We start from the raw sequence: 25,127 nt of genomic DNA, 5'->3' as shown, positions 1-25,127 counted from the left end.
GTAAGCACCCTAAATAGTCTCCAAACACAAGAGAATGAAGGGCAGATTGCTACTTGTGGCAAATGACATCTTTCTAAAGAAAATAGAACTTGATTACCAGGAATTTGTATCAACAGTGACTCCATGGTGTTTTGAGATTATATGGACTGTCAAATACACAAACAGAACTTATTGTTCACAAGTCTTGTGATTTTTGGAACTAATTATCACAGCAGTTCTGATCTTTTAAAAGATATCCATAACATGGTTAAGAAGTCCAAAGACTTTACGAATTAAGGGTCACGTTCTGCAATCCTCAATTCACTTCAGTACTCCCACTGACATTAGTGGATCTCCATCATTAGGCCTAGAGTTCATAGTACATGCAGAATGGATTAAATTATTTAGTACTATCCATTGACCAGAACCTTATTCACACTTCCATTATGAAGTCTCATGGCTAATATAGAAACAGTACCAAAAAAAAAAACACCTAGTTCAGGCTTGAAAAAAATGTGGACTATGATTTTTATTAGTTGGCAGTAGCAACTTGCTGAGAAGCTTAGTTCACCTGCCAGCCCGAACCATTTCTGAGAACAGAAGTAGTTTGGATTTCTACCAGAATGCTGATGCCAGACGTGGTTTAGGGAATCAGTCTTTCACACTAGTCTTTGACTAGTAAATGTTTCAAGTTTTGATTTTGTGCGTCCCATTCCCTCTTCAAATTCCCTTGGGAAGGAAGTGCTATTTCCTCATCCACTTAAATCATCCTGGTTTCTGTGATAAGGGATTGGGAGAAAGAATAAGGGTTCAACTGTTCTACTTCTCACAACTACTTTTCAGTGGTCCTCTCCCCGATTGCAGCTTTCTCCAAAAGCATGCAACTTGCACAATTTTGGTGAATTATAGTTCAGCTCACTGCCTTGAATAACAGTAAAGCTCTTCACTTTTTTGTTAATGTCACTCTCCTGCTGTTTGCTCTCTAGTGCCTCTGCTGAAGCTGCGTCAATCTGGACTCTGAATGAGAACACAGCATTGGTTAAACTTTTTTTAAAAAAAAATCCTACATCCTATGAGAATTGGTTCAGATCCCTTTGCTTTCAAAGGAGAGTCTGCCACAGGCCAGCAGACTTTTGAATTTTACTTTTTTGAAGTGCTAATACTAAATAAAAACAAGAGCAGACTAGAAAGACTCCTGCATTAGTTGTCTTTATTAGGACAATTATTCTAAAATTCATGAAGCAGTTACTGGTGCAGATTAATACTGTGGTCTTCAAGATGCATTGTACTCCAATATAGATACACTTAATTAGTTTTAATATGGAAAATCCTTGGTACAAACATGGGAATTGATTCTCTGGATCAAGAGAGGTAGTTGGTTATTTATCAGGCATATGCAGTTGAGTCCAAGTCAATGTTCTTACCAGCAATGTTCAGGGCAGGAAGACATCCAGGAAACTCATTCGTTTTTCTGTCCTCAACAGTGTGTCCTGGTTTGTGACTATCAATATCAGCATAATGGATTGTCTCTAAAAACACCATTGACATTCTTTTGAAGCCACTACTTCCAACTCATCCAGTATTCTGTGTGAGTTGCACGTGTAAAACTGCAGATTCTTGTAACAGGGGGAGCTACTGTAATTAGTTTGGAAGTGTCAGGAAATCCTAACTTCAAAATGCTAACCACCTAGATTTAGTATTTATAAGTAAGTACAGAGCAGAATCGAGGTGATTGACAGCAAAAAGTGTAAGGAAGATTGATTTTTACAAATACAGTGCTAAATCCTGTTAACATCTCTAAAAACATAGTTCAAGCAATTAGACATTAATGCAAAAATCTAAGGAAACTTAAGCTCTCAAACCTATCTCATACTTTCAGGGTAATGGCAGTGGCAATATTGTAGTAGAGATTACCAAAACTGATGACTCAGATTTAATTGAATATAAATACAAAGAGCCTTTGCAGATTCAGTTCCTCACCTGCATGTATTAGAAATTTCATGAGCAATACACTTCATATGTAGGACTTGCCATATTTTTATTCAATATCTGTAACTTCATAGAAAGACTTAAGTAAAAAGCAGTGGCATATTTCTCACTGCAGGGTCTAGTACCTTTGACTTTCTCCTCAGACCCTGTGCTACCAGCACTCCTAGCTACCTTCATGACACCACCGACTTCTTGAGGAAACTACAAAACATCTGTAATCTTCCTGAAAATAGTATACTGGCCACCATGGACGTAAAAGCTCTTTACACCAACATTCCACATGAAGATGGATTACAGGCTATCAGGAACACCATCCCGATAACAACACTGCACATCTAATTACAGAGCTCTGCGACTTTGTCCTTACCCACAACTACTTCCGATTCGGAGATTATTTGTATCTTCAAGTCAGCAGCACAGCCATGGACACCTGCATGGCACCACAATATGCCAACGTCTTTATGGCTGACCTTGAACTTTCCTTAGCTCTCGCCCCCTAACAACCTTACTCTATTTACGCTACATCAATGACATCTTCATCATATGCACCCACGTGAAAGACTCTTCAAGAATTTCACAGGGATTTCAATAACTTCCATCAACCTCAGCCTGGATCCGTCCACGTGAGAAATCCACTTCCTTGACACTATAGTACAATTAAAGGATGGACATATTTCCACCACCCTATACCGGAAACCTAGCAACTGCTACACTTGCCTTCATGCCTCTAGCTTCCATCCCAGACACACTTATCAATCTATTGTATCTGAGGGCTTGGCTCCAATCGCACAGACAGAGACAAACACCTACAGGAGCTATATAGAGCATTCTTAAAACTGTAATACCCACCTGGAGAAGTGAAAAAACCTATCAACAGAGCCAAACAAGTACCCAGACATGAACTACTTCAAGACAGGCCCAAAAGAGAAAACAGAACTCCACTTATCACCTATAGTCCACAACTTAAACCCCTCCAACGCATTATCAACAATCTACAACCTATCCTGGAAAATGACCGCTCACTCACAGGCCTTGGGGGAAAGGCCAATTGTCACTTACAGAAAACCCCCTAACCTCAAACAAATTATTTCCAGTAATCACACAACACCCCTCATTATAATCATCCAGGAACCCTCCCTGCAATCAGCCCCCCTGCCAACTCTGCCCACACATCTACACCAGTGATTTCATCACTGGACCCAACCACATACGCCACCAAATCTGAGGCTCATTTAACTGCACATCCACTAATGTGATCTCTGCCATCAAATGCCAGCAGTGCCCCACTGCAATGTATATTTGCCAAACTAGACATTCTCTATGGGAAAGAATTAATGGACATACACATCAGATATCCGAAAGGGCAATACACAAAAACCTGGTGGAGGACACTTTAATCTTCCTGGACACTCATTAATGCAGTATTTCTTACACCGGTGTGCCACGGAACACAGTTTGCCACGAGGCAGTAGGAGGTGTGCCATGGAGAACAATACAATTCAAAATGGCCACCCTTAAAGGGGCAGGTGACCTTTTTTTCTCAACTCCCCCCCCACCCCCCCGACCCTTTTTCCCCTGACTTTTTTTTTTTGTCAAAAAATCCTTGGTGTTTCCCATTTAAAAAAAAATTGTTTGGTTTTCCTCGGTCTTAAAATGTTTAAGAAACACTACATTAATGGATCTCCAAGTCACCATTTTGTTTCAGACCAATTCCACAAGCCAAATACACAGAGAGGCTGGAACTTCATTCGCAAGTTTAATTCTTAGGCAAATGCTACGAACCTGGATATTGGATGGCTCGCACATTATCTTCCATATCTTATTGACTTAGCACCTTCATTTTTTGGTTGGTTGGTTAATGGGTCTCATTAGCTTCTTGTAACTATTTAGTCATTAAGGTGCTACTAGACTTTTTTTTTTTTTTTTTAAAGCTGTACCTGTTACAGACTAACTTGGCTACCCCCTGAAGCTTATCTACTCACCATCTCTTCCCCTCACTTTTTTCTCCTTTTTTCTTTTTTTCCCCTGTCTTCTCCTTCATCCCCTCCTCCCCATTTATTCTTGGATCTGGACTTCTAGCACTCCTGTCATCTGAAGAAGTGAATTGTGCCCATGAAAGCTCATACCACCATCTACATGTTTTGTTAGTCTTTAAGGTACTACTAGACCAGGCATGTCAAACTCAAAGCCTACTGAGGGCCGCACAAACGAAAACTGATAGGAGTACATTTTCTTTAGTGGCCCTGAAAGCTATTGGAAAGTTGTAATTATTTATATTATAGATTGTTTTAGGTATATTTTGTAAATATTTTTTCAGGTCTTATTTGACTAATACAATAATTGTGTAATTGTTATTTGCACATATATTTTAATTTAAATATAAACGTAAGGTATTTTTTATGATACTTATTGACATAAATTATAGACAGTGGACATAAATTATAGACAGTGGTTAATCAAATAGAACAGGCTTCTGTGAAAATTTGAGATGCTTTGTAAGTTTGAGATTTTGCATAAACATAATTATACAATTGCAAAAAAGGACATGTATTGAATTAATTTTATATCAATAAATTTTGTGATTTTTATGTGGGAATAAAAAATAAACAAAATATTAGCAAAATATCTCCCACTGTTCCCCAAGAGTCAGGCACTCCCAGCCCCTCCCCCAACCTAATGCCTCCCTCCTCCCCCAGAGCCAGGCACTCCCAGCCCCTCTCCTCTCCTCTCTCCCTCCCCCCTCTTCCCCCCCCCCCCCCCCACCAACCTAATGCCTGGGTCCGGGAGCTGCCCTTGCTTCTGCCGCCACACTTCTTCCTCCAGCCACTGGGGCACGTGAGCAGAGTGGCCGGCTGTGAGCAGGCACTTGATGCTGTGTGCGGAGCGGCAGGCCAGCCGTGAGTGTGTGCTGGGGCGCAGAGTTACTGACCAGCTATGAGCAGTCACGGGGGCACTGTGCTCAGAGCAGCCAGCGGGCCGCACTTTATTCTTTTATAAAAAGTAGTGGCGGGCCTCAAAACTTTGACTGGGCCATGTGCAGCCCCCCCTCCCAACCCCCCCCCCCCCCCCCCCGCCCTCCAAGGCCTGTTTGACATGTCTGTACTAGACTGTTGTGTTAAGTTTTTCCCATATGGAGTTGTCCACCTTAAAACCGTGGAACAAAATACTCAGGCATCCTAGCTATGAAATTACAAGTATTACATTGGAACAAATTGGCTAACAGCTCAGCTCTGTGTCTAGACTTGAAGACAATCAAAATTCACCTGCACTGGATTTCTCATGATCATGTCTCCAAGGCTTCACATCCCAGTGACTGTCCTTGGGTCAAGAATTAAGATCGCTCTCTCTGAAGCAGCTGTCAATAGTGTAACCCACATACCATCTGGGTGTGTGGGTTCTCTCTTGTCTAGTGCCACTGAGACCACTTATAGAGAGAATGAGTCTGCTCTACAGCCTTAACTAATAGACAGCTGCTTTTTAGCTCCTGTAGTAGAGGCTCATGCACTAAGCATGGGGAATTATTGGTTAAATTGGAAAAGATAGGGATTAATATGAAAGTTGAGAGATGGATAAGCAACTGGTTAAAGGGGAGACTACAGCAGGTAATATTGAAAGGTGAACTGTCAGGTTGGAGAAAGGTTACTAGCGGAGTTCCTCAGGGATCAGTTTTGGGGCCAATTTTATTTAATCTTTTTATTGCTGACCTTGGCACCAAAAGTGGACGTGTCCTGATAAAATTTGCGGATGACACAAAGTTGGGAGCTATTGCCAATTCAGAAAAGGATCAGGATATCATACAGGAAGATCTGGATGATCTTGTAAATTGGAGTGATAGCAATAGGATGAAATTTAATAGTGAGAAGTGTAAGGTTATGCATTTAGGGATTAATAACAAGAATTTTAGTTATAAGCTGGGGACACTTCCAACTGATGTAACGGAGGAGAAGGACCTCGGAGTCCTGGTTGATTATAGGATGACTATGAGCCGCCATTGTGACATGGCTGTGAAAAAGGCTAATACAGTCTTGGGATGTATTAGGCGAGGTATTTACAGTAGGGATAAGGAGGTGTTAGTGCCATTATACAAGGCATTGGTGAGACCCCATTTGGAATACTGTGTGCAGTTCTGGTCTCCCATGTATAAGAAGGATGAATTCAAACTGGAACAGGTACAAAGAAGGGCCACTAGGATGATCCGAGGAATGGAAAACCTGTCTTATGAAAGGAGAGTCAAGGAGTTTGGCTTGTTTACCTTAACCAAAAGAAGGCTGAGGGGGGACATGATTGCACTCTTTAAATATATTAGAGGGATAAATACCAGGGAGGGAGAGAGATTATTTAAGCTTAATACCAATGTGGACACAAGAACAAATGGATATAAGCTGGCTAGTAGGAAGTTTAGACTTGAGATTAGACAAAGGTTTCTAACCATTAGAGGACTGAAGTTCTGGAACAGCCTTCCAAGGGAAGTAGTGGGGGCAAAAGATCTATCTGGTTTCATGATTAAACTAAATGGGTTTATGAAGGGGATGGTTTGATGAGAGAACGTGATCTTGGTAACTAATTGACCATTCATTATCAGTGGGAAATAGGACAACGGAGGGATGATAGGAGTTACTATAGAGAACTTTTTGGGTGTCTGGCTGGTGAGTCTTGCCCACATGCTCAGGGTTTAGCTGATCGCCATATTTGGGGTCGGGAAGGAATTTTCCTCCAGGGTAGATTAGCAGAGGCCCTGGAGGTTTTTCGCTTTCCTCTGTAGTATGGGGTACAGATCACAGCTGGAGGATTCTCTGCATCTTGGGGTCTTCAAAGTAATTGAAGGCTTCAATATCTGAGATATAGGTGAGAGGATTATTCTGGGAGGGGTGGGTGAGATTCTGTGGCCTGCACTGTGCAGGGGGTCAGACTAGATGATCACAATGGTCCCTTCTGACCTTAAAGTCTATGAATCTATGAGAATGAGTCTGCTCTACAGCCTTAACTAATAGACAGCTGCTTTTTAGCTCCTGCAGTAGAGGCTCATGCACTAAGCTCCAAATGTCGCAGGTTTGATTTCACCTGTCAGCGTTACAATAGCACTTGTGGTGCTGCATTTTCATTAGTTTGTATTTAGGCATGTCATGCCACAGGAGCTGAATGCAATGCCAGTTCAGAAGCAAAAGTTCAAACTAGACTCTCTAGCTGTACGGGAGACCTTGATTTGCAGAATCACTATTTGTGTTTCCATCTATTCGCGGGGGTCTGCTGTCCTGGTTTGGGGAGCTCACTATGCCTGCTGGGAGCCATTGGGACATCACCACAAATGTGAGCATTTCATGTACTTCCTTTGGGATAACAATTTATGCCACTGACATCTACGATACAAGCATTAAATATGGTCATGAATCATTTGTATTTCAGAACTCACAAGCATTCATGCATTACCAGTGTTTCAGGCTGCTTTGTGTGTTTGACAATACTGACTTTAGTTTTAAAAGAAAATTGTGTATTTGGAATAAATTGGGAACTTTACTGTGAACACTGAAACTTTTTTCTTTTAGGTGAATTCTGTTTTTATATTTGTTTTGAACATGTTGATTTAAGTGGGTGAGAAACAGTGTGGTTTCATAGAATTATGGAAGTGTAACCATGGAAAGGACCTCTATAGTAATCGGTTCCATATCCCTGCAGAGAGGCAGGACCAGGCATACCTATATCCTCTGACAAATGTTTTATCTTAAAAATCCTCTAATGATAGGGCTCTTGAGTGGCTGTCTGTTTCTGGGCTCAATGGCTAGAATTTCCTAAGGGTCCTTTTTGAACCAAATTGATAAGATGAACAACGTTGTAAAGCAAATGTTTTCTCATAGTCATAAGTGTGACCCCAAGCATTTGTTCCAGGTAGCTTTATAATATTGGCGTGGTTAATTAAAGCTGAGTTCTAAGCCTTATGGGTAGTATTTAACTTATGCATCTTTTCCGAGTCGTCGTCATCTCTTCTGAATGATATTGAAAGTGCTTGGTTCTCCAATGATCCTTCATAGTGTTCTGAGAAGGTATATCTAACACTATTTGTTCTGCTATTTAATTCTTTGTGGTTTTCAACTTCTAGTTTTTTTTTTTTTTTTTTTTTTTAAAGTCTTTAGCAGTATGCGGATAGTGCCAAAGTCCCCTCCTCTCCTGTTAGTAAGATTCAGGGGTGCTGAACATGTAATAACTTCACCATAAAATTGTGATCTTCATTTAAGTCTTGCAACTTTCAGTCGGCATGTTGGGGACTCGCCTGCATCAGCCCTTCATGTTCCACTTACCTGATCTCCTGTAGATTCACTATGTAGTTTGTGGTGTGAGTCTCACCCTAGCTAATGGGAAAGACATACATTGCAGAGTTAAGATTGTAGAGTGATATATTGGTAGTTTAAGTTATGCTGCTTTCGCTATTTGGAGTAACTTGTATGTTTGTTACACGAGCACATGGTATAAACGTATTTTATTATTCTATAATTGTGTTTTATTTTCAGGCTTCATAGAGCCCAGTGTGCAATTAAACAGACTCAGGTAACTGTTCAGAAAATAGGAAGGGAGATTGAAGAAAAACTGAGACTTACATCCACAAGCAATGAACTGGTAGGCTTTCACATTCAACTGTAAAATATTACTCTTTCAGACTTCCTTAAAAGAATGCAGTTTTGTGATGCCCAATGGCCTCACAAACTTTTTAAAATTTTAGTATAACATGCTCCTTATATGGTAATATTGGCTATTTTGAATGGAAACTTATCTAGAAAGTGCAGTGTATTGGATTGTGGATTACATCTAAGTTACTGCGAGAAGAAAAAAATTAATAGGTCACTTAATGCTTTACACTGCTAGTGTGTAAATATCAACTATATAATGAATACAAAACATTTGCCAGCAAAAATAAAAATTGAGATTAATGATCTACCATTGGAAAGTGTGGTGGTTTGGGTTGTTTGGGCAAGTCTAATAATTGTATTGATTTGCAGCCCAGTCTTTCAGACTCAGTTCGATGTGTGTAATAACTTGTCAGACACAAACATGATATGTCCATTTTAAATATTAACTGATTCAGCTATAGCTTTGTGCTCTTGGGCTTTAGGTTTGTGGGGTTTTTTTTTTTTCACAAGAGCTGAGCTCAGTACAGAGCTGCAAGCCAATATAGCCAAAATTGCTCATGGTGATTAATTTAGAAATTTTTATTGGCGCCCCTTGGCAGGCTTCTGGCGCCTTATATCCATTTTTAAAAAAAGCCAATCATTTTGTGATGTGCTAGGTCCTGGACTGAGAATACTGAGCTAATTTCAATAAGTGTCTCAGATTAAGCTAAAGCTTTGGCAAAATATGGAACATCTATGTTTAATCCTGTTTCTTAACTATAGAGTGGGTGAAAAATATCAGCTATTTTACTCTGGTGACAAACCATCTTCACATACAAAGATCCGGCATATGTTTTGATTGGGGGTGGGGGTGGAGGTATCAACATTTGGTTCATTGTTTTCAGTACTGGTGCCTTACAGATGTGAAGTGTTTCTAGCGGTCTTTCCATGGGCAAGAATGAGGGGCAGGGGAGCAGGATAGGAGGGATTTGGGGGCATACCAGGCCCTATTTCCAGGCCTGGGGCCGAGCTTGGCAAATCTCCGTGTCCAATTCTGCTCCCCAGTTGGAGTGCCGGGGGGGGTCTGAATGCAAAGTGGGTGGGTTACAGCCCTCTCAGGCCCACCCATGGTTACACTCTGCCTCAAATAATAGTATTGTGTATATGTTCCCTTAAAAAAAAAATCAATAACTAAAAATCCAACATGTAACTGTAATTTAAGTGTGGGTTCTTAACTTGTTAGCACACTTTTTGATGCTGCCAGAGAATGCACGTAATTGAATTTACTATATTCAAGTAATCCTTTCTATATATTCATCGATCAGTCTTTCTTTTAATAGAAAAAAAAGAGTGAGTGTTTACAGTTGAAGATTTTGGTGCTTCGGAATGAGCTGGAGAGGCAGAAAAAGGCACTGGGTCGAGAAGTTGCCTTATTGCATAAGGAACAAAATATGTTACACGACAAAGGTGAGTGTAGAATGACCGGAATTTTTCTGGTGTCAGCATTCACAGCTACCTATCCAAAAGTCTGTGAGTAGCCTGCTTTGAGAGCATGAAAACTACTACAAAAGCAAGGCCACTTCCTCTTTTAGAAGTTCATGGATTCCCACTTTAAAGATTGCAGCCATCTGAGATCTGCAGTCCTAAATACTTGCACTTAAGCTGTCTGCATCAAAAGAATTAGCAAGTCATAACATACCAGAGGGGTACTAGAAGATGTCCAATTCTGGGCCCCCCACTACAAAAGGATGTGGACGCATTGGAGAGGGTCCAGCGGAGGGCAACCAAAATGATTAGGGGCTGGAGCATATGACCTATGAGGAGAGGCTGAGGGAGTTGGGTCTGTTTAGTCTGCAGAAGTGAAGAGTGAGGGGAGACTTGATAGCAGCCTTCAACTTCCTGAAGGGAGGTTCCAAAGAGGATGGAGAGAGGCTGTTCTCAGTAGTGACAGATGGCAGAACAAGGAACAATGGTCTTAAGTTGTGGTGGGAGAGGTCCAGGTTGGATATTAGGGAAAAACTGTTTCACTAGGAGGGTAGTGAAGTACTGGAATGGGTTACCTAGGGAAGTAGTGGAGTCTCCATCCCTAGAGGTGTTTAAGTCTCGGCTTGACAAGCCCTGGCCGGGTTGATTTTGTTGGGATTGGTCCTGCCGAGAGCAGGGGGCTGGACTTGATGACCTTCTGAGGTCTCTTCCAGTTCTATGATGCAAGTGGAGCAACACCAAAAATACTTGTCTGATATCAGGCTTCCCTAACAACTAAAATCACATAAGAGTGCTCCATGTACAGATCATGCCAAGTCATTAGTTCCATGTGTAATCCAAGCAGTTAGCAATATCCAAAATGTACTAAAGTAACACCATGACCCAATAAGTGGTGATGTAGTAATAGCCAGGGCTCGACAAATAATGCAATCTACTCGCCCGTGGTGAGTAGATTACAGCCTGGAAGAGCCGGTTTCGGGCCATCTGTACATGCGCAGATCGCTGGACAGCACGCCTGGTGAGCAGGGCTCACTGCGGTTTGGCGAGCCCTGGTAATAGCATACCTCATATTCTATTTGGGAAGGATGAGGGGGTTATTACTAACATTGCAGTAATGAGTCTGTGCAATGCTAAGAGAGCCAGACCCATTGTACTAAACAGGATACAAAAACACAGACCTTACCCCAAAAGGGGTATAACACAAAGCATATTGTTTAGTGCTGATCTGCTTTCTATAGATCTATGGACTGAGCTCCACAAATAAAAATAATTTGATTTAAGCATGGAACTTTACAGTGGATTGAAAGATAAGACATCAAGGAATATTGATAGCTATTCTAAAAATAGAGGGGTGTCTTGATAATTTTTATGCTTAACTCTAGCAGTAGAAATAGTTATTTTATTTGCATACCTCTATCTATGGAGATGGATGCACAGATGTTAAAGGAGAATTAAGGTTTGCCATTGATTGATTGTATTTGGTTGGTGTACAATGTGTGTAGACTAATTTCCCCATTTACTGGAAGGGAGTGTCGTTTCTCCAGCTATTCTGTTCCCCCAAATGGCTGCATACTTTGGAGATCATGCCTAATAGTAATTGAAGAGGTTTGTGTACCCAACCTTGTATCTCATTTTCAGAAGAGTTCCCACTGATGCTTGAATTAGTTCACTGAATATACAAAGTTAAATGATTTCTCTCATCACTTCTATTTTCTAGGAAATGCATTTGAGACTGAATATAAGAAGCTTCAAATGCATAAAGAATCACTGCATGAGTTGAGAAAAGAATGCACTGCTAAGAGGTAAAGGGATGTGTATGGGTCCATTAATCTTTTTTATCTGTGATAGGAAAGGGAAAGGATGGTCTTGTGATTAAAAGCATTTGGACTAAAATTACAAAATTGTCTTGTGTGACTTTGGGCAAGTCACTGAATCTGTCTTAGTTTCTTGATCTGTAAAATATGTAATAATGCTTTGTTCTCCTATCTTGTAAAGCTTGTAAACTCTGGGGCAGGGATTGTGTGTATACAGGGCATAAGATGATGGGGGGCCTTTAGGCGCGGTTGTTGTAATTGCTTTATTACACTTAAAATTGGCCCCTCAAAATCGAAAGGAGGATAAGCAATATGTTAGCATTACTGATTTCTGAGAGTGGTGGGGGTTGATAGTGCAAAGAGTTTGAGGTCACTAATCTTCAGGTGTTTTTGTCTTTCCCTCAGAGAACTATTTTTGAAGACCAATGCACAGCTTACCATTCGATGCAGGCAGTTGTTATCAGAGCTTTCCTATATTTACCCTATTGATTTGGTAAGTTTTTCAGACTCCTTAAACTTGCTGAACTAAAATGAACTTTGTCTCAGACATGCTCTCTAGCTGCCTTCAGAATAAACTTCTCTTCCATGCTATTCAGTTCCATGCTCCTGAAATTTCTTTCTCCTGTTTCTCTTCTGATGTTTCCTACTTTGAATCTGACAGTGGGCTTGTCTGGCAGGGACTTCATATACTCTGGTGTTCCTGCTCCTCTCTTTCAGTCATTGGGGTTCTGATTTGGTAATGTTTGCACAGAATCTCTCCCCATCTTCTCATACCACTATGTTCAGGTAGATAAGTTAATAGAAGGTGTGGTGCATGTTTGGGTTATCTGTCATCTATTCACACTGAATTGCTTGTCTAACTTAGATTGTAAATGCCACAAGGAAAGGACCACATTGTGCTGTACTAGGGTAACCGCATCATAATAACTTAAGCTTGGACCTCTTGGGGTGGCAAGTAAAGCTAAAAGTGAGAGCACAGCACAGTAGCTAATAATGATCTTACCAGACTTCACTAACTTGGCAAAACTTTTAACATAGTAGGCAGAAAATACTCATCAGAAGAATGAGTTCTAATATTTACACAATATAAGTTTAAAATGACTCAGGAATGGATTCAATTGAATTTACAATTTGAGAATTAGTCCTTTAGAAAATATTTTTAATTTAATGATGAGTGAGAAATGACTCCATTTTCTTAATTTTGAATTTTTCATCTATATTAACTGATGCTTTACAAAGTCTCTGTGGTCTGATTTTAACATGCCTCTAAGTTTTTGCTTGGAATTTGTAACTTTTATATTTTTAGATGTACTGTGTCCCATTCTCATTTTTTGCTGTTCAAATCCATAGAATGATCAAAAGGATTACTTCGTCTGTGGAGTCAAGCTGCCTAATTCTGAAGACTTTCAAGGTAGCTGGATATTTATTTTTCATTTAGTACTTAGGTTAGCTGTGACACTACTTTATCATAGGGCAGACTTATTGTTTTAGGAGCCAACCAAAGCAGTTTGAAAAAAAATTGAGTCAAGTAGGCAGTTCTGATCTAATTTCTAATAGTTTTTCACCTATGAGTAGAGCTAGCTTGGACTTGGAGTAAACGTTCATTGCTGAAAAAACTGATTTCTCACAATTGAACTGTGGGAAAGGGTTAACTGGAGTGAATTTCCTGACTCCGAACAAAGTTTGGAAAACATTAAACATTGTCAGAATATACTCTTTCATCATTTTCTAAACAACTTTGTTTAAAAAGTAAAAACAATAAAGGTTGAAATCTGCACGTCAACTAAGGATGGGCTAAGATTTTGAAACATGAACCCAGTCAGTATGGGGATAACCATTATTATTAGGTTTTCTGTTTTTTTGTAGCCTGTCTGATCTCCCTGAGCATTTCCATCCCATCATCATTTTAGACAGGTAGTTGGTAGTACATTCCCACTGCTATACTCTTGTAGTTCAAGCATGGAATTTCTGTAGCAGAGATTCTGTGGTACCATTTGGTTCACTTCAGACCTTTTACTATATTTGACACTGTACTGCTTTTCAGATATAGTGCCTCTCTTCCACCAGCAGAAGCTACTCTGTAATTCCTATATATTCTATACCCTGTTACTACCATGGCCTCTTGAGTATCATTGTTTTGTCCAGTTTGTGTTGTCTAGTATATCAATATTCCCATTAAATACCAAACACTTAAGTTCACCCATCATAGTATGTAAACTTCTAACTCTATGTATAAGGAATTATAAAATTTGTCAATATTTAGTTGTCTGTGTTCATGTGATGTAATTGAATGGAACTTTTTCATTTGACTGTTTCTCTTCAGCTTTTACCATTACACTGTCAACTTCTTTCCTCTCTCCTTTACCAGGATATTGAGAATTCCTGTTAATGGATCATCCTCAAGGAATGTTTGTGTGAACAGCATGCTTCTCTGTACCTATCGGCTTTCTCCCCCAGTGCTTAGTTGAAAAATTTCTCTGACTTTTTAATTTTACAGGACAACAATCTGGTTCTATTTTGGGTTAGGCAGAGCCCATCCTTCCTGTATAAGTTCCTCCTTTCCAAAATAGTTCCTCAATCCCTAACAAACATAACCCTCTCCTTCCTCCAATTCATCCATGCATTGAGACTCTGCAATTCTCCCTGTGCTGTGGGACTGGAAACTTTTCAGAGAATACTACCTTGGAGGTCCTGACCCGAATTTCTTATCTGGCAACCTAAATTTAACCATTCTTCTACCTTTCCCTATGCCATTGCAACCTACCTGAGGAAATTCACATTGTGATTCTCCCAATCTATCTATCATAGCTATCTATGATTCTAATAATCAAATTCCCTGTTACTATTACCTGCCTGTTCCTAAGAACTGGGGTCCCCAGTGTGAGAGAATACGATGTCATCTGGCAGGAATGTCCCAACTATGGGATTGTTTACCATCCCTCCAGTTCGAACAATACAGAAGTGAGAGACTACTGTATCCTAGAAGGTCTCCTGTGCGTGCCTGTCTCCCTTAGCTCCTACAGCTCAACAATGTTGGTTGCAGGAGCCTGAACTTTGTCTTTAAGAGTCATGAGTTGCTTACACTGAATGCATTCCTAAGCCACATTCAGTGCAATAAACTGGATTCCTGTCCCAAGATTACTGCTCCTGGTTGCTAGCTCCTTTAGTCACTTCGTATGGATCGGTTTAAACTTCTTCTTCCTGAGTAGTCCTCCCACCTTGTTAAGGGACTAGGAATCAAAGGATGTCAGATTGAAGCCTCTGTAAGAAGCACTAAGCTTTGCTTAGCGCACAGCCTTCCTCTCAGTTCCCAACAAACCATGCTATAAACTGCAGTCAAGCAGACACACAAAGAAATTGAGGGCAAACTCAGTCAAGAGTCACATGTTCTTTCATTTGTTGTTTCAGTTCTTCACTGGGACAGTTTTCTTAAACTCGAATTTGCTGTTCCTGTTTCACTAAAACAAGCTTTTTAAAACCTAGTCTATACTGTGGTGATTTATTCAGGGCACAAGTGATTTTAATATAAATCCTAGCAAATTTGGTGAGGTGACTCACTAATATGATTGCATTTAAAGTGTCAGAAAAATGCAAGTGAATGAGAGAGGTCAGTGTGATTAGTATTTCTTCACTATCTAATTGCATGTTTTATGGTCTTTAACAGATGCCTTATTTGTAAACATTTACAAGTACCTTTGTACCAGTGTAATTTGTCATAACTTATTGGTATTATCCAAAGAGACGGAGTCCTTTCAAGTTTGTCACAAAGAATTAGTTTGCCTGCCCTGTGACCTACTGCAAATTGTGTGTGTGTGTGGGGGGGGGGGAATGAAGTACTGATTTTTTTTGATTTTTTTTTAAAACTTGGAAAATGTTGTTCACCTGATTTCTTGCATTTTTAAAAATGTTAGCATAATGTTAGTGGATAACTAAGTTTAAAAATAAAATTTGAACTCCATGACATCACAGTTCTACTTTAATGAGACCCATATTTGCTGCAGACATTGAATTCCTTTTTACGGAATAATTCCTTGGAGTCGGTGTTATTTTTAAATTTGTCATGAATTGCCTTATTGAGAGTAAGGTATGATATCATAGATGTCACGGAGATAAATTAGTGTTTTTCCTTCCTTGTTCAGATTCTTATGTATTTCAGTTAGTTTCACCAGAATTTCTGTTGTAATTGGAAGGGGTTTGGGCTAGCTATAGCTTCTTTCCAGCTATTTCTGGATTCACATGCTATTTTTTTAATAAGCTAGAAAATAGCACAAAGGAACAAGATGAAAAGCTAAAAATGCCATTAAAAGGTTAATAACTGTTTGTAGAAAATGAGTTAAGAAGTGGGGTGGAACAGCCATAAATAAATCTTCATTAGAGGTAAATTAAATGTTATATATACAACTTCAGATCCCCAGTTATAAAATAAATGTAAAACGTTAACTTTCTAAAACATGGCTAACAGTTGGTTCCTTCAGTTAGCGGCCAAGTCTAGGGTTCAAGCCCCGGCAATCAGTTTCCCTGTCCAACTGTTGGTGATATCACTAATGTCTAAAGTGATGTAAGAATTCTGCTGCTTTCTTTGCCATAGGTGTTAGTGAGGCCATCAGCTGCAGCCAGAGAATTGCAGACCCCTGAAAACTTGAGCTCTGGCCTATGGAGCCTTTTTCTTAAAAAAACCAATTCAAAACAAAAAAAACACTTTTAGTTAATTGGAAGTTGAAAACTATTTCCTTTACAGTTTGAAAAATGTGGTAGATTATCACCTAAGATCTACATCTCATGACTCCTTTCAACATAAGATATAAGTAATGAATTGGGAATAATAGATTTTAAACCAGGAAGGATTTTTACCTTTAGCATCAGAATATAGTGTCTCAGCCATGAATGATTTTAAAAGATGTTTAACCGCTGTAGTAGAAATGCAGTATCCGTTCTATAATTGAATGCTTAAATGTGCTATTACCACATCATAAAGAAGTTGGAACCATACATTGTAATAGAAGTGTGTTAGAATAAGTTTAGTAGTACCACTAAGACGTCTGTAAGATGCTTTCAGTTTTTTTCTTTTTAATTGAATATGCATCTTTCAATCATTTAACAAAAATGTGTCCTGTTCAAGTCTTTACTGTTCCCGTAATATGGACATCCTTGCCATGCTAAATTTTCATTAATGCACTTGAATTCTATTGATATGGTAAATATTTTAAGTGGATAAATAAGTTGTTCTTTCATTAACAGCAAAAGATGATGGAAGCATTGCTGTTGCCCTGGGCTACACTGCACACTTGGTCTCAATGATTTCCTTCTTCCTACAAGTGCCACTCAGGTATCCCATCATTCACAAAGGTTCCAGATCTGCAATCAAAGATAATATCAATGACAAACTGACAGAGAAAGAGCGAGAGTAAGTATGTCATCTTCATGTGTACTTTCTAAGAAAAATGTAGCATCTTGACTTTATAGGGTTGACGAACCCAGCTGGTCTGCTCTGTTTCCCTGTTCTGTGAGTTGCAAAGTAAAATTAAGCAGTACTAATTACTTAAGTGCTCTTCATTCTATCGTCAGCAGATACAGTAAACAATGGAGTTGTAGCACCTCGGCAAGATTGAAGAGAGAGGTTTAAGGAGAATTAGGGAAAAATTGTCTGCATTGGCATGGGGGAGGGGACGGGAATGAGAAGTATATCCAAATGATATTAAACTCTTTGGAGATGTAATAAGGTATAACAAGTTATAGTTTAGTGTGTGGATTCCTCATGAAAAAGCATTAGTATTGGGGGGAGACTATAGACTCCAACTAAGATGGATGGGCTCTACTGTGCTAAGCAAGGCAGTGTGTATCTGATTTCTCAAAATAGCCAAAGTGATTTAGAAGCACCATGTTCAGTGAAACTAGGTATACTAAGACAGCCCTTGCTCCAAAGATTCTATTGAAACAAAAGGTGGGAGAAGAATAATCGTACTCATTTTACAGTTAAGAAAAGTGATACGGATTTAGTAACTTGCCCAAAGTTATCCAGGATGTCTGACAAACCTTGATCTGAATTCCTGTGTTCTATTCTATTGTTTTAACCACACAACTATCTTTTACCCAGATTTTACATAGTTCTACCAATAGAACTTAAAGTTCTTCAGCTCATAGGGTGTGTCTAGACTACAGGGCTTTGTCGACAAAACTATACCTGTGTCTACACTACTGCCGAGTTCTGTTGACATAACATCGACAGAACTTGGCAGTTTTGTCGACAGCGGTAAACCTCATTCTACGAGGAATAACGTCTTTTGTCGACAGAAGGTGTTATTGCATCTACACTGTCCTTTGCGTCTACACTCAAGTCGACAAAGCGGCTTGCTTTGTCGACAGAACTGGATGTAGTCTAGACACTCTTTGTCGACAGAAGTTTTGTTGACAGTATCTGTCATCAAAAGCCTTTAGTCTAGATGTACCCCTAGTATTTTGCGTTTGAGCCAAATCTTCTTAATCAGTTTGTTTATCTAAATGATTTTTTTCTCCATAGCTCTCATGAATTCAACATTTATATTCCAAACTACATTCCCCCAAAAGGAGAGGTTTAGCTTGCACTACTCCAAAAAACACACTCTGGTATTAACCCTTCTCCCAACATATTCAGGAAGCTCTAGGTTTTTTTTCCCCCAATTGGCCCTGTCCAAGGTCCTAAAAGTCAGTGTCCAGGATTGGAGGGGCATATAGATGGATGGCAAAGGGGTCTCATATTCTTTCTGGGCACTGCTGTCTTGGTAGCTGGTGGCTCTATAGGTAGTTCTATATAGCTTATTTTGCAGCTGCTTCCCCTCTGCCTTAGCTGCTTCCTTCTCATACATGTCTAGTTCAACTAGATGGTGACTAAATGTGCCTCAGAATCTGACTGTGTGTTTTAATAGGCTTTTATGAAGACAACTGTTCCACTTCAGTCCAAGGGACTGTTGAGTAATTCTGGCATACTTCATACTTGGCAGCCATTGTAACACAGCATCCCTTGTTAGCAACACTTTTAGGGTGACTCGTCACATATTTGGCTTGAAGAGGTTCTAACATGAATTCATATTTCATTTTAGTTGAAACTTTGCCTATAGCATCAAAATGAAGGGTTTTAAAAGATTTTTATTTCAAAGATAGGGTAGATGTTTTTGTTACACTAATTAAAAATGGTTTGGATTTAGGCTATTTAAAAAACTTAATACTGTACCCTGCATTCAATTGCTGTAAGTAATACTTATTACAAGTACCTAAAATAAACTTGGTAAATAGTGCCTAAACACTTACAGGATAGACTTGTTTTTCTTTGGTAAATTCATTTTAAAATGTGTACACACTATTTAATATAGTAAGCATCTTGGCAATTGCAAATAAAGTACTTAAAGTGAATGATTCAGACCACTTATGTTCTTAGGAAAATATGAGTCTTTACTGCTTTATTGGAAGCAGGACTATTTGTAAAATAAGCAGGAGGTTACAGGGTGGACCTAGTACTTCTATATCTCCCCAACTACTGGAAATGAAGTATGAAAATATCAGCCATTGGCTTTCAGAATACAGGCAGTCCCCAAGTTACGCGGATCTGACTTACGTCGGATCCGCAGTTACGAACGGGGTTTGGTGCCCATCTCCCTGGTCTGCTGAGACGGGGAGCAAAGCCTCTGAGGACGCCAGCAGCAGGACAGCCGCGGCATGTCTGGGCTGTCCGCTGCCCGCGTGCTCCCCGGCTTTGCTCCCCGTCTCCCTGGTCTGCTGGTCTCCAGCAGACCAGGGAGACAGGGAGCAAAGCCGGGGAGCACGCGGACAGCCCAGACGCGCCGCGGCTGTCCTGCTGCCGGCGTCCTCAGAGGCTTTGCTCCCCATCTCCCTGGTCTGCTGGTCTCCAGCAGACCAGGGAGACGGGGAGCAAAGCCGCGGAGGACCCGGGCGGCGGGACCGCGGTGCGTCTCGGTCCGCTGCCCGCGTCTCCCTGGTCTGCTGGGGGGGGGGGGGGAGGGGGGAGCGCAGCTAGTACGCTGGACCAACCCAGCAGCACCCCAGCTGCTCTACCCCAGGCGTCCCCAAGTCAGCCGCTGCTGAAACTGACCAGCACTGACTTGGGGACGCCTGGGGTTCTTAAATTGAATCTGTATGTAAGTCAGAACTGGCGTCCAGATTCAGCCTGTTGAAACTGATCAGAGGCTGATTCCAGGAAGCCCGGAGCAGAGCAACTCTGCCTCGGGCTTCCTGTAGTCAGCTGCTGGTCAGTTTCAGCAGCGGCTGAATCTGGACACCAGTTCCGACTTACATACAGATTCAACTTAAGAAACCTACAGTCCCTATCTTGTACGTAACCCGGGGACTGCCTGTACAGCCAACTTGGAAATCATTAACAGAAGTGCTAAAGTTATGGTGCTTCCATGATATATTCTAATTGTTATCTGCTCCCTTCTTCGTATATGCCATATAAGGTATGTCTAGACTGCAGGGTTGTTTGTTTGGTTTTTGTTTTTAAAGTAGCCTTTTTTCGGGGAGGGGAAAAAAGTCACGTGTCTAGACTGCTGTCGTATTTTTTCAAAATTAAATTGAAAACATGTCAGTTTTTCGACAGCAGTAAACCTCATTTTATGAGGAAGAATGCTTTTTTTTTTTTTTTTTTTTAAAGTGCTCTTTTGAAAAAAGGCATTCTTGAACGCAAACCGCTTTTTCAAAAGAGAGCATCCAGATTGCCTGGGTGCTCTTTCGAAAAAGCGGATTGCTTTTTCAAAAGTTGGGTGGCTGTCTAGACTATCTTTTTCGAAAGAGGCTTATAGTCTAGACGTACCCATAGACTTGTAATATCATGTCAACATATGTTTCAGTTCATCCACAGAACTTTCTCAGTCTGTTTATAGAACCATCTTACCTCAGTGTTTTTTAAAAAAGAATGAATTTTTCTTTAAATACCTCCTTAAAAGACAGCTTTGAAGAAAAACGTTTTAAGAACCATCTTGAATGTACAGAAAGCGTGTTAAAAAGTAAAAAAACAAAACTCATACTGCTTGAAGTTCGGACTCAAATTATGTATCCTTTATATGTCTGGATTGGATTCTGTCTGAGGTTTTAAGCTTTTAGAGACCATGCAATGTTTCCTCCATGCTGAAGGTGCTGAATAAAACCAGTTTAAACTTCTCAGCTCTACTCTGAGAAATAGAAACATAACACTTTTTCTCCTCTATCTGTAGGCATCCTTTTAATCCATAACTTTAATATTTGTCACACGTTTTACACTTGCATGTAACATTTTCATTAATCTGCTTCTGTATTTTATAGAGTAGTGTCACACCTGACTTGTGGAAAGTACAGGGCTTTTTTTGTGTGCATTTTTCTTTGTAATGGCTCCTGGATCTAGATTACATTTTTGTAACTCATCTTTGCAATAGAATTTTAGATGCCTCATGTTTTATTCATTTTTTTAAACTACCATGAATGGTAGATCCTCTAAACACACTTTTAGCCTAATAGCTACCTTTGCTAGTTAGAATCTCATGGGTTTAAAGGAAGATACCTCAGTTCAATTCTTCCCCTCTTTGGTTTTTTACAAATTGTCTCATTCACGAGATGGACAGGGCTATGGAGTGAACTAGAACTAAGTAGCTAATTAGGCTGTTTGCAGGACCTCTTTCATATTTGTTGCAGAGGCTGGATACTGTGTGGTGAATGAGATGAACTGTAGGAAAGAATTGGATTGATCTGAATCAATGTGGCTTTTGAATCACGATTTAAATCATCAAAAAATATGATTTAAATCCCGTTTCCCACTGACACTTCACATTTCTTAAACAATGGTGCAAATTTGATCACTAAAACATGTTAATTTATAGTTCAGTACAGCATTTATAACATCTGACAGGATATACTTGGTGTAATTTTTTTTTAGTTAATGTGATTTTTTTATTAATTTAGGAAATAGTACATAATACTCATTACCTATGTTCAAGCTGCAGATGCACCAACAGTACATTAGAAATGGTAAGAACTAAATCATGCGCACAAACATAATAGAACTTATATTTTATTAAATTAAATCTTAAATGTTACAGAAATGTTTTATATTTGCGATTGCAGCAGTCTCCTGTGTTGCTGGCTGATAGCTGTCCTTAAAATTTGAAAGTGTTTAAAATAAGTTTAACTGAGTTCTCAGTACTCTAAATGTGAACACTAAATGTACTTAACTTTTACAACTAGCTCTCATCTTCCCCCTCAACTGTCATTTTGATGCAGATAATATTCTAGGTTACCAAAAACCTAAGGCTGCCTGTGCTTAGTGTGTGCACACTTAATTTTGGAGTATGCCCTGCTGAAAACAAATATAGGATTGGATTCCTTTGAGTAAGCTGAGTTAGCCAGAATTAAAATAGAGAATACACTTATGGCAACACCATTATGGTCTGTGACCATGATGTTCCAAAATAAGAGGCATATATGATGTAATATAAAATAAGAAAACGACTGTGGCAACTAGCAACTTTAGATTATTTTCCTACAACTTTCGGTATTGTATGGTTGGGTGATAGATTCTAAACCTAGTTAACTAATTAAGGATTAGCAAAACAAAACTTTTTTTTTCTAGCAACATCCAACATAGCAAACAGCTTGGTGATTTATTTGATATATCACGTACTAAAAGGCAGAGAGAGTCTTAAAGAATAATTCATTGCAAAGTTGGTCAGCATTGTTCTTCAGACGTATCCACATCATTTTCTCCCAATAAGCAGTTTTCTTTATAATGTTTCATTCTCGCAGTTAGACCCTTCATTATCATTATCATCATCATCATCATCATTTTGCACTGTTTAAACTTGACAAGTTTTCCTTTTTTACACAGGGAACAAATTTCTTCAAAATATTTCTTCCTTTACATCAAGAAGCCATGACAGTTTTTCTATAGCAAAAGTGTAGGATAATATAGGAAGCTGTATGTATGCTGAATGTCTTCCCTTTTCCTTTCCTATCCATTCCTATGTTCCTTTATATGCTGCCTTTCCTTTCTTTTACAGTATATTGTCTCTGTCTTTAGACAGTGTCTTAACTAACTACCATGTGTGGCCCAGGTTCACCACCACATAAGCACAGAACAAAAACATTCCTATCCAGCCTGTCTGTTTTTGTACAAGTTTGGCTGCTGAGAAACAAACTGAAGATTCAAAACTTTCAAGAAGTTAGAGCTGATTGTTAGGCTGGACAGACTAGAGCGATTAATTCTTTTTGAGACTGGAGGTATATCATGTTTGTGATCAGATCTGATTTTTAAAATAAAAAATTTAGAGTTTTATTGATTTTTGAAAATATCAAATCCAATTTAAATAAAAAGAACATTTTTTTCAAGTGATTTAAAAAAAAAAAAAAATCCGCCCTATAAAGAATGGCCTCTTGGATAAGGCAGGTGAATGCTATTTGAAGAATGGCAGAGGCTGCAATAGAATGCAAAAAGAGTGTGTGACACTGGACAAAATTAGCTGAAAGTGAGAACACAGTGAATCTGTATTGACATCCTTGGGGTCTGATTTGCAGAAGTGATACTTACAGCGGAGGTCACTGGAGGTACTTCTCTATACTTATGTGGTGAGGGCACTGTTGGGTTGATTGAATAGTTCTCAAATCCAAAGACATACCTAAATAATCCCACTTTCCTCTGACTAGACTTAAAGCTCTTGGTTCCCTTTTATGATCCTGAGGGAGGCAGGAAGTAACTCCAGAAATTACACCGCAATAAACACATCTGAGCAGACAAACACTCTAAAGGAATCTTGCATTCACCTCCATTTTTCCTTTATGCCTTTTTGAAATCAGTGAAACTCTTAAACTCAAATATTAAAATGGTGGCTCGGGAGCAAAGTGGGAAACAGCCTTAGATTGTCAGCCTGAACAACTAAAATTTGGCAAGGATTAGATATATATGTAATTGGAAAAACATGAATTTTATAATGGAGTGTGTTAGGTTACCTTGGTTATAAGTGTCCGTACATACACCACCTACACTTTCAGAATTGGAGGTTATACATCTTCAATTTTCTTTTCCTATTATATTGCAAATAATGTACTTAATTTTAAGATGTACTCAATGAAGTTTATTAGTATGAAACAAATGTAGCCTGTCTCATGAGTGAGTGTGTGTATGTGTGAGAGAAACTAACTTGTATCTTGCTGCTGTCTACAAGCATTCAGCTAATGCTTTCGTACATGTGAAATTTTGAACTGTAAATCTCAGTAGCCCTAAATCTACCTGAGAATTTAAAATAGCAAATTGTGGCGGTTAGCCTTTTATGAACCTATTAGCCAGGGGGTGGGAACGGTGTCTCTGGCCTCTGTTTGTCAGAGGCTGGAGATGGATGGCACGAGACAAATCGCTTGATCATTGTCTTCGGTCCACCCCCTCCGGGGCACCTGGTGCTGGCCACTATCGGCAGACAGGCTACTGGGCTAGATGGACCTTTGGTCTGACCCAGTACGGCCATTCTTATGTTCTTATGTGCTTTCTTCATTGATTCTAAGTAGCTTGTGAGAAGTTAGGTGAGTACAACCCACATTTGCAGTTGTTTCTCAGTTGGATTTGTTTGTTATAGCACTTTATACCTCCTAGACCAGTGGTCCCCAACCTTTTGGGGCTGCCGGGCCCCCGGGGATGGGGCCACTCAGGCGCTGAGCACTCGGGGGTGGGGCCGTGCATGTGCCTGTGGGCATGGCCACCCATACGGCACGTGACCTGTGCTAGTGCCCTTCCTGGAACACGCACCCATGGGTGGGGCTGCCCATAGGCCGTGCGCTGCATGCCCAGGGGTGGGGCTGCCACCGTCCGGGTGCTGCATGCCCAGGGCCTGCACCACTCCTGTGCTACAAGCCCAGGGCTGGTGCCACCCCTGTGCCACGCACCCAGGGGCTGGCACCGCCCATATGCTGTGCGCCCGGGGCTGGCACAGCCCTTTCGCCGCGCACCCGTGGGTGGGGCTGCCCAAACACCACGCGCCCGGGGCTGGCACTGCCCATGTGCCATGCGCCCGGGGCTGGCACAGCCGTTGCAGCGCACACCCGGGGATGGGGCCGCCCAAATGCTGCGCACTTGGGGGCGGGGCCACCCATGTGCTGCGCACCTGGGGCCAATGCTGCCCATACGCCGTGCATCCGGGGGGCCAGCACCGCCTATGTGCCGTGCGCCCAGAGGCGGGGCCGGCCCCATTCACTCGGGGTGCTACTGTATTGGTTTTTTCCTTTTCTCCTCCTGCTCGGAAACTTCCTCCAATCTCAT

At 40.3% G+C, this 25,127-nt stretch overlaps 1 protein-coding gene across 3 annotated transcripts in view; it reads left to right on the top strand.

Annotated features, from left to right (window-relative positions):
* Nucleotides 1-25,127, top strand: part of UVRAG (UV radiation resistance associated) — a 127,427-nt gene that overhangs the window by 46,059 nt on the left and 56,241 nt on the right. For all 3 annotated transcript variants that reach the window (XM_075919535.1, XM_075919534.1, XM_075919536.1), the window contains exons 7-12: nt 8,472-8,577; nt 9,908-10,034; nt 11,770-11,854; nt 12,272-12,359; nt 13,217-13,277; nt 17,105-17,270. In XM_075919535.1, the coding sequence (XP_075775650.1) occupies nt 8,472-8,577; nt 9,908-10,034; nt 11,770-11,854; nt 12,272-12,359; nt 13,217-13,277; nt 17,105-17,270 (633 nt within the window). The remainder of the gene's footprint in view (nt 1-8,471; nt 8,578-9,907; nt 10,035-11,769; nt 11,855-12,271; nt 12,360-13,216; nt 13,278-17,104; nt 17,271-25,127) is intronic.

Source organism: Pelodiscus sinensis, chromosome 1, assembly GCF_049634645.1.
Source record: "Pelodiscus sinensis isolate JC-2024 chromosome 1, ASM4963464v1, whole genome shotgun sequence".
NCBI lineage: Eukaryota > Metazoa > Chordata > Testudines > Trionychidae > Pelodiscus > Pelodiscus sinensis.
Note: the sequence above shows the minus strand (reverse complement) of the source record. Positions and strands in the feature narration are given on the sequence as shown.